A 16,903-nucleotide genomic window follows, 5' to 3' on the forward strand; every position below is an offset into this window, starting at 1 on the left:
AATTTGTTCGCGCGAATCAAACGTTTCGAAGAGAAAAAAATCGCCTACTCTCTTTCCACTACATGAGCGAATAGCTGCGACGTTCATGTTTATGCGTGGTTGCTGAGCATTTCGATTCGCATGAGTGCTCATGAAAGCGTCATAGCTCATTTCCTGAGCTCTGATTGGTTGCGCAATATTTCGCTTCGCAAAAAGTAGAAACAATTCGAACTAGTAAATTTCCCTGCAGCGAAAAATCAAGGAACTATAATTCGTCGCGCAGAAGGGAGTATGACCGACAGAAACTCGAATACGCATGCGCAGAGTATGACGCTTTCGATTCGCGCGAACAAATTCGCCTAGTGGAAAATCAGCTTTAGTCGCGTGCAACGCGACTCTACAGCTCACTATGTCGGTCGGTCGGTCGGTTGGTCGGTAAATACTAACTTAGGTACGCAACTGCAGCCATGTATATGGCCTTGTTTAAACATATAATCGATAACACTACCATATATCGACATTGTATACAAAAAAAATCAAGATAAAATAAGTTAAAACTGCCTCAATATAAGTTTATTTTTACGACATGTTTCGGGCATAGCCCATCATCAGGTGTATACACCCTCTTATAGAGGCATTTTAACCAGTTGTGTCACAACAAATTTGGTAATTATTCGAGGAAAAAGTCATATATGCAGAAGCACTACTTTTATACTTTGTAATGACAAACATTGTTTACTGCAGCCAAAATTACTAATATTAGATATAACACCCGGTGTGTTAAAATAACAACAACAGCCCTTTGATACTTTGCTTGTGTTACATGACAGAATGGCATGCATTTTGTTTATTTATATGGAGTCCAAACTCATTTAAATTCACTTGTACGCTGCAATCACACATTTTCTTAGATTTGTTCAATTCGCTTTTGATCTAAAGCTATAATATAATTTTCTTTCATTCTAATCACAATTATTTTTACCTACCATAATAAATGTTAACACAATTCAGTTTAGTATAATGCTATACAGATTAGTCTTACTCTTACTACAGTATCCCCACCTTATCCACCCCTGCAGATGTTATGAATCCACTACTGCTGCTAAGGCCAGAATGTTTATAACGTCACATTCTATTATACAAGTAAAAGTCTATATGATAATGATATAGACTGTAACATAAGTATCGATCTAGGCTTTTATTTCCACAATTCCACCTTCACTTTATAATCTTTTGCGAATGTGAGAATGCGAGGCTTGTCATGAACTGCTACAGGTCCTTTCGTATCTTCAGGCTTAACGAATTTGTAATTTTGTACCAACCACGAAAAAATCATGAAGCTATTTGCTTTAGCCAGTGATTCTCCAACACATACTCTACGACCAGTGGAGAATGGTAGAAAACTTGGTAGACGCTGTTTAACGGCGTTCTTCGCATCTAGAAAACGCTCTGAAAAATGTTTTAATAAGGCCGAGATAAAAAATACAAAACCGTTTCAAATAGAATTCAAAGAGGAAAAACAGAAACCTACTTGCTTCTAATTCGATTCTATATTCAATTCGGTTACAGTAGCCATGTTAAGTCTTCAACTAAACACAATACCTAAAAGGGCAATACTGTACGTATCTTGTATTTTGTACCATAATGAATAATTGCATGGAATAAAGAAGGGATAATAGGATTGAAAAATAAGATAAAAATTAGATAAAAAGTTACCACAAACCTGGCCTAAATTTGTCTGGATTGTCCCAATATTTCGGGTCATTGTGAAGAGCCCAGAGATTGATAAATACCCAAGTGTCTTCGGGTACCTTGTAAGATCCTTTAAAAACAAATTTTACAGTGTAATTGTATGATAATTTTGAACATTCAATTTTAGAAAGTAAAACTGAGTGGACAAACTAGATTTAGTAATTACTGTGGTTGGATAAGTAACAAAATAAGGAAATAAAAATAATGAAATGATAATTAAGTATAACTATAGTCTAAGCAACGCCTAATTTTCAATTTGCAAAGTTAATACAATAAGAAATTAGTACTATTGATTATAACACTACTCCATTTTTTACAAGTTTGTCTGATCATTGATATCATTATCTGAAATTTGATGACTCTGAACTGTAGTAAATAAACGTCAGCAGGGTCGAAATTTTCAAAGACAATGATGACGATGAATGACATTCTTACCAATTGAAGAGTCTGTGATTGCTCGGTGAGTAAGAGCAAGTGGTACAGGGGTCCTGTATCGCATTACTTCCATGAGGGTAGCTTCCGTATACGGCAACTTTCCACGATCACTCAATCTTGGAGGTCTATCACCAATGACGTCATCAATTTCTTGTTTTATTTTATCTTGTACTTCAGGATTGTCAGCTAAGCATCCAATTGCCCAATGTAGAACTGTATTCTGAGTATCGATTCCAGCTGTAAAAAAATATATATATAATAATATTTATGAATTATAATATATATATATTACACACACGTACCGGTACAGTAACTGTGCTCATCAAAGTTTAGTAATTAAATATTCTTTACCGGTGAAAAGATCAATGATAATCTGCTTGAGATGAGTGTCTGTTAGTTTTTTTTTCTCATCAACTCCTCCCTGGGCCTCAGCGTCCGCCTGGGCTTTTAGTAGAAGATCGATAAGATCATTTGCTGGAGCATCTAAAAATTAGAACAGGTGGAAACAGGTAGATCTATAGGCCTACATCAAAACTTGAATTTTGCATTATCTACTAACTGAACTTACAAAACTGTTATAGTTTTGTTTGTTTTTTTTAATTAGAACAACGCAGTATACAGAATAATTTATATTACGTAACTGTATTTACCTGGATCAAATTTGTCGGTGTGTAATTTAACTTCTTTGAGGACGTACGAAAACATTGCTTCACCAATTTTTTTGAAAGCGTAAAAGTATGGATTCGGTATGTATTTAAACCATGGAATGAAATCACCTGTCCAACCATTATCAAATGAATCATTAAGTTTCTTTGCGATATCTACATATTTCACAAGCCTAGGATCATTCAGCTCATATCTGATAATATAATAAGTAAAATTACGGGTAGGCTTACTCTTTATTTTGCTAAAGGAAATATGCCATAGATGTATTACATCAAAGACGATGGAACGATTTAAAAAAATAGTTTCTCTCAATAGGCTGTACAACGATGAATAGAGAAAACAAATTCTAACTCTATGTCTTACTATACTTACTTATATCCGAAGCACATAGACCCAATGACGTAATAGATGGCTGGTACTATAAATTCGTTGGGGTCAAAAGGTTTTTCCATTTTCGACATAATAAATTTTGATAACTCCGGTCTGATTTCATCATGAAGATTGTCCAAATACTCACCAGCAGCAAACTTTCTAGATAAATAACAAAAATAGGCATATTTAACAAAAGTATTTGTTTTATTTCACTGTTTATTTAAGACATGGACAATCATTTTAATTTTGGTTTACACCGCTGCTTAATCTTTATATAGCATGTTATAAATGTATGCACTAGCCTGATGGAAGTGTGAGCCAATAACCGGTGGTACTTCCATGTTGGAGTCGGGTTAGCTACAGCGATATCCTTTTGCCCGTCTGTATACCAATCAACTAAAAGTAAAATTTAAAAATGTGTTTATTTAATGTGAAGATTCCTTGAAAGTATTTATTGGTTTTGAATCAATGATTGGTCATAAAATAGAAGAAGATCCACTATTGCAGATCAGAATCAAAAGACATATAGAGAAAATGGCTGTGCAATCATTCATTTAATATAAAAATTGCAACCAAATGCTAAATTACAAAATGTACATGTATAAGTAATTATCAATAATATCTGGTGTGTATTGAATATATTGTATTAAAATGTTTGTCTATCTTGTGATTATAACACAAACATTTTCCAGATTGTAGATGAAAAGTTGTTTTTTTAATTTGAAGTACCATAACACAGAAAAACCTTATTTCTTGTCAGAAACTAATAGACTATACTATTATTCTTCTATATATGTATAAGCCTTTGTACCTACGTCATAAGAAAGATGCACTATATTTGTTTTAATAGGTTATTACATTTCATTTAAACTAAATGATGGCTTAAACCAATATGAAATATCATGAGCAAAATATAAATACAAAAGACTTACATATAAATGAAGGTGGACGTCCACTGAAGTCGTTTACCTTTGTCAACAATGCTTCTTGAACAAGCTCATACGTATTCAGAACCACGCTCCAATACGAACCAACCTTTATAGAAAATATATCTCCGTATACCTTTGACATTTCTTTCATCGCCCTTTGAGGAGGATCGTTACCCATAAGAACTTTAAAGTAGAAACAAGCAAAAGTATTACATTATTACAGTTATTATAACATATTTGCCTACCAATCACACTAATCATAGATAAATGCGAGAGAAGGATTTGTAACGTTGGTAACATCAAAGAACAATCCAATCCAATGTCTGTTTATATTTAACAGTAGTGTTAAATCTCTTGGTGGCAGGCGAGACATTTTGTACATTTGATCGTACTATCTTTCTCGTTTCTCACTCATTTATCCATAGACTAAAGGAAACATTAACTTCAGAATCTGGAAGAACCTAAGTGAAATTCGTAATTTCAGTATTAAATATTTAGTATTTAATGGAAAACTATACCGAAAACCATATTTTGACAACGTATTAGGAATGTACATGTGATTTCAGAACATTTGCGAGATTCACGATATCGCCGTGCGTGCTTGCCGCACAGCCGTCGCCGTAAATTGCTGTGACGTCAAGTGTGCTTAGCAAAATCTACATCATAAGTTTCTACTGTTGTTAACATACAAGAGATAGGTACCTCTCATTTCAATTGCTAATTTGAATTGCATTAGGCTTAAATTTGCCCAAATGTTTAGTCTGTTATTCTGAAGAAGCACTTCAATATCCAGATAGGCAAAAGAAACAATAAAAGAAAATCAAAATTTATATTTTGGACGATTTATTTAAAATTATTGTTCGCGCTTTGCAAGACTTTTTTCTGAATTTGTTTTATTGTTTCCTATCTGGATATTTAACTGTTTAAAAAAAATAGGATTTTTGGAAAATTTAAACCTAATGCAGGTCAAATTAACAATTTAAATGACAGGTACCTATAAATCTAGTTTTTGTTTATACAGTAGAAAGAAAGTACCAAAATAAATATTGATAGACTATGCTTAGATAACATTGAAAACGTAGAGCTTATACCTACAATGATAACATCGAATTTATTTTAGATCTGGTTGGTGATTATTGGTATAAAATTAATGTTACTATTAGAAATGTGTTACCACCACACTCTCTTCCCTCATACATAATTTAACATTGATTTAATTATTAGGCCTATTTGGTACAACTGGCAACTTAATAGGCCTATAAATAAAAATAACTTTTTTTATATTTTGTGGTTCACCACAACCTTTATTTATTTAATGTATCATTACATAATTTCTAAACATTATCTACCCTTTTCATTATTTTCTGTTTTCCCTAATTAATATCATAATTGTAACCTTTAATATCATACTATTAGTGAAAATAAAAATAACCTAATGTACACCGAGAAATAAAAGGTCACGGTGTTATGTGTTACTGTCTGCCTTACGGATAACTGTTTCTTTAACAGGGATGTGCCTTGAAGGTTTCTACTGCTTAGGCCTATATTAATTTATTTTATTTATTTCTTTAACAACAACATTTATACAGGATTATACACAATTAAGTAGGAACATACTTGATTTGCATTGTGGTGCTGTCTACCTACTGTATATAACGTGCTAAAATAAAATGAGAAGTATTCACCAGACATGCTTCCTGTAATCGGGTACGGGGTTGGTCCAGGTGGCATCCCAGACGGTCGACGTACATTCATATAAAGCCATGAGATAAATAACACGACAAATCCAACAATCAACTGTGTACTCGAAATATCCAACATTCTAAAGATTAAATATATTAAATAGGTAATAAAAGCAACTTGCAATCGTATTTTACATTACGCTCATTTTCATATTTATTCGAACTTCTTAAGTTGATGAACTTCCTAAAATTACATTATAACATGTTATGTCATGGTCGAAATGGCCAAAAAACATCCAAAATAGCATGACGTAACATTTATTGGTACTTGGTTAAATGGTTAAACAACATTTAACAAATCTAAATATTTGTGTACACTTTTTACGTGTTTCAACCAATCTATCACCATACCAAATCATCACATTTTTCTTACCTGAAAGTATCTAACCCTTAACAGACAAAATACGCAATAATTCGAATACAAATGGTTCGTTCTAGTCCAAAGCCCAACTCCCGAATATTGATAGAAGGAGTTGGTCAAGAGTAAAATAAACTAAACAAAATCATCTGACAATGATAACTTGCCATACAATGGATTCTTATCGTTTTATATTTAATGTCTTGTCTCTATGTACATAGCTCATTATGATAAGTTGCCATGAACTAGAACCTGGTTACGTCATTGTGCGCATGGGCTGTGCTGCCTCAATATATTCTCCTCGACAGTTTGATGGATTAGGTCGAGTCGACGACCAGCAACGCAACATGCGTATACCATAGATTAATACTTTATAGGTTCATGCGTATACGGTGGTTGAGTGTGGATCTGGATTCAGTTAAAGAATAAGTCCAAAATTTAATTTCATTAAAATTATAAAAATGATCACCTATAATTCGTCAAAGTGACGAATTAAATTCTAGTTTTATAAATCATTTGTAGCTTTTTAACAAGGTTTTTTAATTTTAATTATGAGTAGAAAACTTTATATTCGGGTTTTTTCCGAGGTGAACCAACATAAAAGAGAATTATAATAATATTGCATTTGTTTTGTGAATCTATTTCATTTTATTTCTGGCAAACACAATTTTGAGTTATTGTTGTACGGGAATCATCTTTTTGTGGGTGTCTAGTCGAACATGCTGATTTGATGGTTTACTCATTTTGACGATGAAACGTACAATAAAAGTGAATATACAGAAGAAACATTTTTAAACATGAGTTTAATAATAGAACTTATTCATCATGACACAGAAAATCTGGTTGGAACACAAAAAAGAGTTGGCCAACCAGACATTTGACTGGTTACTACTCAGATACAACAAAGATCATAATGAACAAGCCAATAATTGAAACTACTATCCTAGCGTATCTTCTTATTGGCATATAATAATATTAAACATTTGTGGTATAAAATGTAACACACATTAAACAAATTGATTTTCTTGATATATGGAACAAATGATTTGGGCATTACTTCTTTTTGTCCTTGATATAATTAATTCAAACGTTTTGTTTACTTTCTGCAACACAAAACGTTTGTTAGTTTAAGGAGTACTGTATTTTTACCATGAAATTAAGCAAACATTGTATAAGTGTTATTAAACTAATAATTGATACAATTTCACAACTAGGGGTGAAATTGCCACAAAACACTGGCCCTTGATTACCATTCTTTATAAATTGTACTTCGTACACAACGTATCTATTATGATCATTAAAATTACTTTACTCCAATTGCAGTTATAAAAATACACTCCAACTGCTAGGGGTAAAAACATACTGGTCTATTATGAGGCTCGTAGGGATATCAACTTGTCCAAAAACAAAACAACACACACTACGGACATCACTAAGATTGAAATACCTGTGTAACAACCCAACTTTTAAATATAAAATTATTAGTAAATAAACTGTATTTGTCAGTAAAAATAACAATATTGTCACATGATTTTTTAAATTGTTATACTGGAAACCAAGGCTTTTAAATCTGCCTTGAAAACTCATCTTTTTCTTCAGATTGAGCTCTCTCATACACCGCGCCTTTGATCACTGCTGAAAATGGGCGTTATAAATTCGTACTATTATTATTTAAAACAATGGAACAAACCATTTCATAAAATAATACCGATATTATGTAAAACATAGGCGTTTTGAATTTATATCTCTCCTAAATTTAACATTTACTTACATCTAATACATCATTATTAATAAATAATTACAGTATTTAAAATTCTAGTAATAAAAACTGGGGTAGGCATGGAGGAAACTTAACTGTACTCCATTGTACATAATATTTTAATTATAATACCCATTATTTTAATCATAATAAAATGGGTTTTCCCTTTTTTAGTTCTTTTTCACTACATCTATTTATTTTAGTATGATGGACTAGCTTGTATTGAATTTTCCTTTTGGACAAGTTGATTTAAATAATTATGCATACAGAATAACCCCTTTTAAGCCATTGATAGAGGTTTCAATGTAAAAAAATGGATGCAAGGTGAGAATTAATTAACAATTACACAAGATATAACAAACAGAAACTATTTACATAAGTGCATTTTTATCCACCAAGAAAAACATATTGTGGCGTTCATTTTTGCACACCAGACCAGGAGGGAATTGAAAAGGAGACAAGAGAAAAAGGTCTACTTTTGTCATTAAAACTGGACAGAAAAATATCTTTTCCTATTTAATTGATTATCACAAATGATCTTAACTTCTGTATTCAAACATAACGTTGTTGGTGAATTCAACACATTCTCATTGACAGTTAAATTAATATCATTTTATCAAGCAATTGCTGAAAAATGTAAAATTTGATTTTTATAGAGGTACATCAGAAAATATGGACAATAAAACAACCCTAACGTTTTGTCACAAAATCCTTTTTTTTTTTATGTTTCTGATTTTGAACCATGTAATAGGGATGGTCAAAGTAGTTTCGCTTAAACAAACTATCAACCATTGTACAATAATGATAGGAAATCTTACAGGATTTTCAAAATAATTACTTCCTCTATAAAAAAAACATTTATATATTTGGACAGAAATGTTGTTGTTGTTGTTATTATTATTTACCCAGGTCAACAAGACTACAATGATTCTTTTTTTTTACAATGAAACACAATAACAACAAGACAACAAAAAAGTACAACAATCAGCAAGCTAATATTATAAATAAAATTATATGGCCCATCTAGAGAGCACCTTCTACAAAATACAACTAATACAAAAAATCACATATTGCTTTGCTTTCTATAAAAAAAAAAGAAAAAACATGAAAGCAGCAGCTAACATATGATACAAATAGCAGTCGAATTACATCCAAATTAACTTTTACCACTATCAATTTTTACTAAATTTTGGTCAAGTCATCATATTATTGAAACAACCCAGATACATTTCAGTGCTCTTTTTTTTTACAAATGTTCATCCCGTTAATAAAGTACAGTATTTTGATTTTTCAAATCACACTAAATATACATGCCTACAATTTTGCCTAATCCTGCAAGCAAATTGAATATCAAGAGATCAATGACAATACTGAAGGTCAGAAATATTAAATGAAAAAAACGAGTTGGCAGATCTCTCAAAATTGGTAGGTATGAGTTAGTTTGAATATAAATAGATTGCAGACAATCAAGGCTGGGACACCAAAAATTACAAATTGTCCTTTTCAATTTTTTTCTCAATTACTTACTACATTAAATAATTATTTGTTTTACAATTTTTTCGTCTCCGATGGAGACAATTACACCGATTTCTCTTCCACACAATTATTTTAAAAACAAATCTGTAGACAAAATATTTAAGCTATTTTGTTCACGCAGTTGACTCCATCGGTGGTAAGTACAGTATATACAAATTAAACATTACGTTATTCTGTTTTTCACTATTTTAAGATTCAAGTCTTTACCCTTTAAAATTTATTATTAAAATAAATAAAACAATTTGATGTCACTTATTTTATGAAGAAAAACAACATGTACGCAAACCATACATTGATTAAAAGATTGGAATAAACATATGTACAGAGGTGTTTATATACCTTTTCATGATTGTGAATCTATTTTAAACAAATATTAAATGTGATTGTCTAAAAAAAAAATAAGTAGTTGGATTTGATTTTTTGAATTTGAAGCTTGTATATTAAAAAAAAACCAAAATGTTGTTTAAATATACTTACTATGTTATTTTTCATTTGATCAAATAAGTAATTCTACAATAACATCACATAAAGGGAACTATAACACACTTCCACAAAATATATTATATTAAAAATAAGTTCGGTTGATCTTAGTTTTATATTATTAATGTAGAAACCTATTAAACGTGTCACAATGAGGTCGTGTCACAATGAGGTCATGTCACAAATGAGTTTGCATTGGTGTATTGTTTTCAATTAAATACTGATTAATGTAAGTTTTTTTTCTCAATTACACAATGAGAAAAACATTACAATTCTTCCATTTCACAATGGAATTGCCACCCAACTGTTGAATTTAAATATGCATTATAGGGTACATGAAAACTTTTTACAAGTTGTAGTATGAAAAATGTAATCTGTACACAGTAATACAATAAATAAAGCTATGAGCACATTGAAAATGTTGACCTATGTAGTATGGTTGTTAGAAGGACAAGGAGTGCAAAATGGGAGAATTGTGATTATTTTTGGGCCACCTTCACCCACCAGCAATGCTTTATGTCCTATTAAGAATATGAAACTCATTAGTACATACAAGTACAATAAATTATAAACCAAAATGCCTACATCAAATTTCCCTTAAGTTGACATTTTCTAAGCATTAAATAAATATATATATCAACAGTTCTTTATTCAAACATGATTGTTGAGAAATCCCAGAATGCCTGATTCAAAACACGGTAGCATATCTATCCGTAGATCTATACAAATTTCTCCAGGCTAGTCTTCAATACTCCAGAAGTCTTGATAAACACTTTCAAGGAGGCAACAATATCAGCAAAGGCTTATAATATATTTATATTATAATACATATACACATATATAAATATTTTTATATTATATATATGTATATATATATTTAAAGAAAGATTGGCTATTGCATGAAGTAGTCCGGATGGTCAGGCGGACCGGGTGGTGCTCCATCTTTTTCAAATCTTTTTGCTTCTTCTTGCATGCTTTCTTTAATTTTCTGAATTACGGCTGATTCGGTCTAAAATAAGAATATAAATAATAATGAATGAATGTAAATGATAATAATAAATGTAGCACCTTTTCCTTTACCGCTCGGTCACTTAAATTGACAATTTTAATCCCTGTCCCAAACTCTCCATAAATCAGTGTATGCATAACATGTTCTACATAAACAAGATCTTTTAACCAAGTGTTTGGGATTGGAGTTGTTTTTTTATGATAGCAAACCATGATTCAACTAGGATTTTAAACTGTGACGACAGAATTGGAAGGCAAGAATTGACTAGATCGATTAAAAACAAAAACAAATCTTACATTGTCTTGAAAATGTGGTAAGAATTGACCACCCATCTCCCCATCCCCTTCCCTCGGAGTTCCTGGTCCGGTTGTTCCTGCTGCATTACTAGGTGAGCTTTTCCCCATCCCATCTAGATCCCCTGTAAAGAAAACAAAGTATTGTGAGAAAACATTGGGTAATATTCCTTTTAGAGTGTCACTTACAACATTTCACAGTTTGCAAACCCAGCTAGGTCGTCATATAAAAAATAACCACAATTCACTTCAATTCACTTTGGGAAATTCTATTTCTGTGTGCTCTTTGATCAATTTCTATTTTATTCATAGAATAATATGAAATAAACTATTATGGAAATGGTTAAATCTATATTTAAATAGTAATTGTAAACTTGTTTACTTTGATTATTTACCTGTATGCTTACCGTTCATACTAGGTGGTACATCCGGATTTCCCATTGACATAGGTCCATCTGGACCTGACCCCATTGCAAAATTCTATCAACAAAAATAGTACAATAGTTAATAGTCAGATAATTTACTATAAATAGAATAAAGAGTCTGTCGTGGAAAAATGTTTACTGTGGACACATTTGACAGTGGTGCCTAGTTAGAAGTTTACTAAAAGTTTTAAAAAATCCCTGTACTATTATAGCACAGTGATGGCGCTTGGCACAAGGTTTATAATGGAACTCATTCAACAGTGCTGCCTACAGTAGCAGAAGTTTATCATGGGACTCATTCAAACAAAAACATCTTTAAAATGTGTAGTACTTACCCCTGGTCCCATGTTTCCCCCTGGTCCCATGTTTCCTCCACCTGGTTTCATCATAGGATACATATTTTCTCCAGAATTTGTTGAATCTAATTTTTAAAAGAATAGTTTGTTTAATAACAAATATAACATTCTTTACAGGAAACAGTTTCATTTTTAAAATAGTATGATCAGGTACTTAAATCCAGATAATGGTTGCCAGAAAAAAAAAACCAGTAAAATATATGAAGGTATGAACTCAAAGTTTTTCAAAACCGACAATTTTATTTAGATACTTATGGAATTATAAGTATAAAAGAACAAATAACTCAATTAGTTATTAGTCTAAAAAGTATCAGCTCCAATTTTTTTACTCATCAATAATAACATCTACCGAATTTACTCAAATTGAATTAACATACTGCTTTTCATTTACAAGTAAGTATATTGAACATATCCCATTGAACAATAAGATTATGAAGAGTTCAAAAGATGGCCTAAATGAGTACAGTAGGCCTACAAGAGTTTCCCTATATCCCAATTATATGAAGACAATCATATTTACATTTACAAATGAAGACAAAACTTCAGAAAACATAATTGCTTTTAAACATGAGAACCAGCAGAGGTTGGCAAGATATTATGACCTCTAACCTCAAATCATAAAGACAGTATTTCAATTAGGCCTTTTACAAAAATAAGAACAATTTGAAACGTATTTACACTACTAAATTTTGAGAGATGTTTGACTTTTGTCAACTAAATAATAGTTAGTAAATTAGAATCTAAAGCCCTTTTCACACCTCAAAAAGTCTAGGGATGGGTTTCCACCATTTTGGAAGAGTTCTCTGTATTCTGTGGTTGATTCACTTATTAAGTTATATATTTCCCTTTTTTTACTTAAGTCAATAAATATTTAACGATTTAAGTTATTCACTTTAGATAGGAGAATTTTTTTTTTCACAAGCGTTCCATACCTAACGTCTTATGATTGGTCAAATTACTGGTGCACTTACGTCGTTGCATTGTGGGAACAAAGCTTGAGTGACTGGTGAATATGGTTGGAATATAAAATGCTATATATAGTATATTTTCACTAAGTTGAGAGTTACCACAGTAAATTTATAGGTTATAGTAATAATATTTTATATTTTTATAATTTGTTTTTCTTGTGTAATAAAAATAAATTTAATATTTTTTGCCAAAAGTCATTGCTCTTTTGATTCCAGATAAATTGGTAAGGGAATTTAAAATATTGAAAAAAAAATTATACCAGAGTGATAAAAATAAATTGTAAAAGAATTATAAATATTAGGAATGTTAGTATTCTATGTTTTTAGTAGAAGTGTTAAAGGTATATTCACCTCTTCTGCTGTTACTACTCTGTGATAATCGTCTATCTGACGAGAGTGCTGGAGTTGCACCTGTATGTAAAAATTCTTAGTCATTGAAATGCTTTACATATCATTTTTGTTTACCTGCACCATGCAATGGTTTAGTTAGTTATAATAATTTATTTTTTAAATATATTGAATTTTGAGTACTATATAAAGTTTAGGTATTAAAAAAAATCACTACAAATTTGAATAACTATGTAATTGCCTATGAGAAAGCAAAATTGAGCAATTAGATTGAATATTTCTGCAGTTTTAACAAAGTAGTATGTACCATTAAAGTGAGAAGGGAATGGAGTGAGGCAATATCTTACCTGATTGTTACTATTCTTATTTATTTCAAACTGTTTGCTAGGGCTGGTAGTAAGTAAATTTGTATCATAAGCGATACAGTAGAATCCTTCATTTGGGAAATCCCTAATAAGCGGACACTCTTATAATAATAATTATTTTGCTTCAGAAGATCATTGAATGAATTTTGAGCCTGAAATCAATAGTGTTTCCAGTGATCTAATAACCTACAGAGATTTGAACACTGTAGGTTCCTCCCGAGAACAACTGCTACATTTTTTGCAAGAATTGCAACAAAAGGCAAACAAATTTTATTTTTGTTTGGGCAAAATTAAATCCATTTTTGAGTAATCAAAATATCAGTATATACCAATATATTATACAAATTATTCTTATTTCAAATTTAATAAAATTAATAATGAAAAATTTTGAGGCAATTGACTTGAATTTGTGAGAAATTTGTGGTTGCCTAATTAGCATTAATGTACATATAGTTTTTTTTATTAATCATGCAATATACATAAGAAAAGAAGATATACCGTACTACAAAAATGTAGTAACAGTTTAACCAAGGTGCAAAGTCAAAAGACTCTTGAAAAATTAAAGATCAAGTTTGTTTTGCCTGTTAAAAGGTCGAAAAGCACTAAAGCATTAGAAATATTATGTGATCCTCAGAAGCTTTGAACTAAAGCATCCTATCTAAACAATATAATTATAAGAAAGAATGTTTCAAAATAATTAATTGTAAAGAGGGAATTTTTATAAGAAAAATAAAGAAAGCAAAAGAATAAAGCAGAGATCTGTTTGGACAAGGGTGCACTACAGAGGTAACTAAAGAGGTGACTTATAATTAAGAAAACTGTAAGAAACTCTGAATCTACCACAGGAAAAAGCTGAAATTTCTCTAGATGCTAATACTTTTCTTGTGTAAAACCATTTCATATCAACATTTATAAAAAGGTTTAATTTTGCTAGCTTTTTTGCTAATGTAATGTTCTATTTAATGTATAGCGAAAATACAACATAAGATTGGTTTTATTTTTTAATTTACCTACTAAATCTAGATAGACATTGAATATAAACCTATTGATTAAGTTTGAGTAAACAGACTATATTTATCTACAGTATGAACAAAATGATAAATAGGACAGAAAAATACATCTTTAGTTGAAGCATCTGTAAGTAAGGTAAGAAGCAAATGTTGCACAAAAAGCAAGAAAATATTAATAAAGCAATAACTGTTTTATATATTGTTTAAAGGTTTAAATGGCGAAATAAATATGTTGATATAAAGTTTGAGGTACACCACCACGTATGTAAATCTGAGAATAACTGTTGAGTTTCTTGACGTTTTGATCAATATACTTTGATCGTCCTCAGGAGTGAGAATGCAGAAAGTCCAGTAAACTGGGGAACATAAGTGAAATTGGGTGAATCTATGTGTGCAAGCTAAACCAGTAGCAATGTTCACAATTGGAGTGATTGAAACTATTAAAGATAGGATTGTTTCTCATGAACAATGATAAATGGAAACTAGCTATATCGTCGAGAAACTCGCAGTTCTTTTCAGAAATACATACGTGGTCTATCGCAAACTTTATATCAACAAAATATTTCATAATTATATTATACAATTGGTAATTTGAAATTTTGGTTAAACACCATATATCATGAATTAAGTACCTGATCAAGCAATATGTGTGTGCAATATAAACTAAAAACAATTGGTATTAACTTTGATAGAGATAGCAATAAAGCCTAATTTGGTACTGAATACCTCCCAGTTTAACTATCGGTTTAAATAATTTTATTGTTTATTATAAAACATAATCAATTGTGATCACATATTGGCACTGTTTTAAAGAAAGCATTCTACATACAATCTAGTAATTAAAAGATTTCTTTTTATACTAAATTCTGATGACACTGATTGTAAACTAGGTCCACACTGTGGCTGGATAAAAAAGTTGGTGTACTGTAGTGTTTGAGATATAGAACTTATTTATTTTTCTTCTGTACAAAACATTTTTTAAAGACACTACTGTAGATCAAATCCAGACTAAGGGTGGGCTTACAAATTTCTCTGCTTATCAAACTATCAATTAATTTGCAAATGATTATGTTTCATTATAACAATAGAAAGATTAAACCAGGAATATAAATTATTCTAAGTTTGAAAGTCAACAAAGCTTGTTGGAAAGTAAATTCCAGCAGTGTGGATCTATCTGTTCAACCTTACAAAATCACTGAAGTTGAACAGATGACCATTAATGTTGTTAAAATGTTGTTGTGAGTAGCATTGCACGTTAATGTAATTAACAATAGTACATACCTTGAGGACTTGGCATGATAGGTGTTCCAGGGGCGCCTCCTCCTCCCGGTGGACCCTGTATAATAATACAATTAACAAGTAAAATACAACCACCATTAACAAGAAATTAACTCATCAACAGGAAGAGTAGAGATAACAAGAAAAAATGTAATGCAAAAATATCATTAATAAGAAAATAATTAATAACAACTTAGCATAATTTTTCAAGAGATTGAAATCTCTCTTGCTCGGCTTCAAATTGTTCAACTGATATTTAGTTTCACTTTTAGTCATATTTCAAGATTGATAATTTGTATATTTGTTGAAATGGTAATGTACACTATAATTTATAAAACAAATCTGGAAATTATAAATTGCTATTGTCTTTATTGTTTAGTTAATTCTTTGCTATAGTCATCGTAAAAGAAGAATTAAAAGAAATTTAAAAATCTCATGAAACAATGGAAGGTTAAAATTTGCTTTGAGAATACGTTGAATAATGGGCATACTAAAAAACACACACACAAAATAGGAAGATGCATGCACTGTAGAGTAATTAATTAATGTATACAGCACTTAATTAAATTGGTCATAATTTTTATTAATTAACTAAAATAATTCGGAATAATTTTTAAATATGTAAAGGAAACAAGAGAGGAAGGAAAACATGAATTGATTGGTCTATGAAAAATGTTTACAAACTCAACATGCAAAGACCCAAATATTGACAAATTAATAATTCATTAGTTAACAGCTAAGCTTATGTCGCCCTTTGTGACTTTCATGTTTAGAGTCTAGAAAACTCTGATCTGAGCTTCCTAGACAAAAAATGTTGACTTTTGCCATCTCATGCTTTTTGTA

General features: G+C 30.7%; 2 protein-coding genes across 7 annotated transcripts in view; both read right to left on the reverse strand.

Moving 5' to 3' along the window:
• Positions 1–489: 489 nt before the first annotated feature.
• LOC140051558 (steroid 17-alpha-hydroxylase/17,20 lyase-like) lies at positions 490–6,313 on the reverse strand. Its single transcript, XM_072096811.1, has 10 exons — positions 6,249–6,313; positions 5,819–5,955; positions 4,137–4,316; positions 3,507–3,600; positions 3,205–3,363; positions 2,817–3,025; positions 2,518–2,649; positions 2,167–2,403; positions 1,703–1,801; positions 490–1,428 (listed from the first exon to the last, which is right to left on the reverse strand). Exons 2-10 carry the CDS (start codon positions 5,952–5,954, stop codon positions 1,178–1,180), a joined length of 1,497 nt encoding a protein of 498 aa, XP_071952912.1. The 5' UTR covers position 5,955; positions 6,249–6,313; the 3' UTR covers positions 490–1,177.
• A 706-nt stretch (positions 6,314–7,019) lies between these two features.
• Positions 7,020–16,903, reverse strand: part of LOC140050937 (single-stranded DNA-binding protein 3-like) — a 48,605-nt gene continuing 38,721 nt past the window's right edge. For 2 of the 6 annotated variants that reach the window (XM_072095945.1, XM_072095942.1), the window contains 6 exons: positions 16,064–16,118; positions 13,411–13,470; positions 12,071–12,156; positions 11,706–11,790; positions 11,314–11,435; positions 7,020–11,017 (listed from right to left, as the gene is read on the reverse strand). In XM_072095945.1, the coding sequence (XP_071952046.1) occupies positions 10,901–11,017; positions 11,314–11,435; positions 11,706–11,790; positions 12,071–12,156; positions 13,411–13,470; positions 16,064–16,118 (525 nt within the window). In that variant the 3' untranslated portion in view covers positions 7,020–10,900. The remainder of the gene's footprint in view (positions 11,018–11,313; positions 11,436–11,705; positions 11,791–12,070; positions 12,157–13,410; positions 13,471–16,063; positions 16,119–16,903) is intronic. The other 4 variants (XM_072095947.1, XM_072095946.1, XM_072095944.1 and 1 more) reach the window with 3 other exon arrangements.

The sequence above is a fragment of the Antedon mediterranea genome, chromosome 6 (assembly GCF_964355755.1).
Source record: "Antedon mediterranea chromosome 6, ecAntMedi1.1, whole genome shotgun sequence".
NCBI lineage: Eukaryota > Metazoa > Echinodermata > Crinoidea > Comatulida > Antedonidae > Antedon > Antedon mediterranea.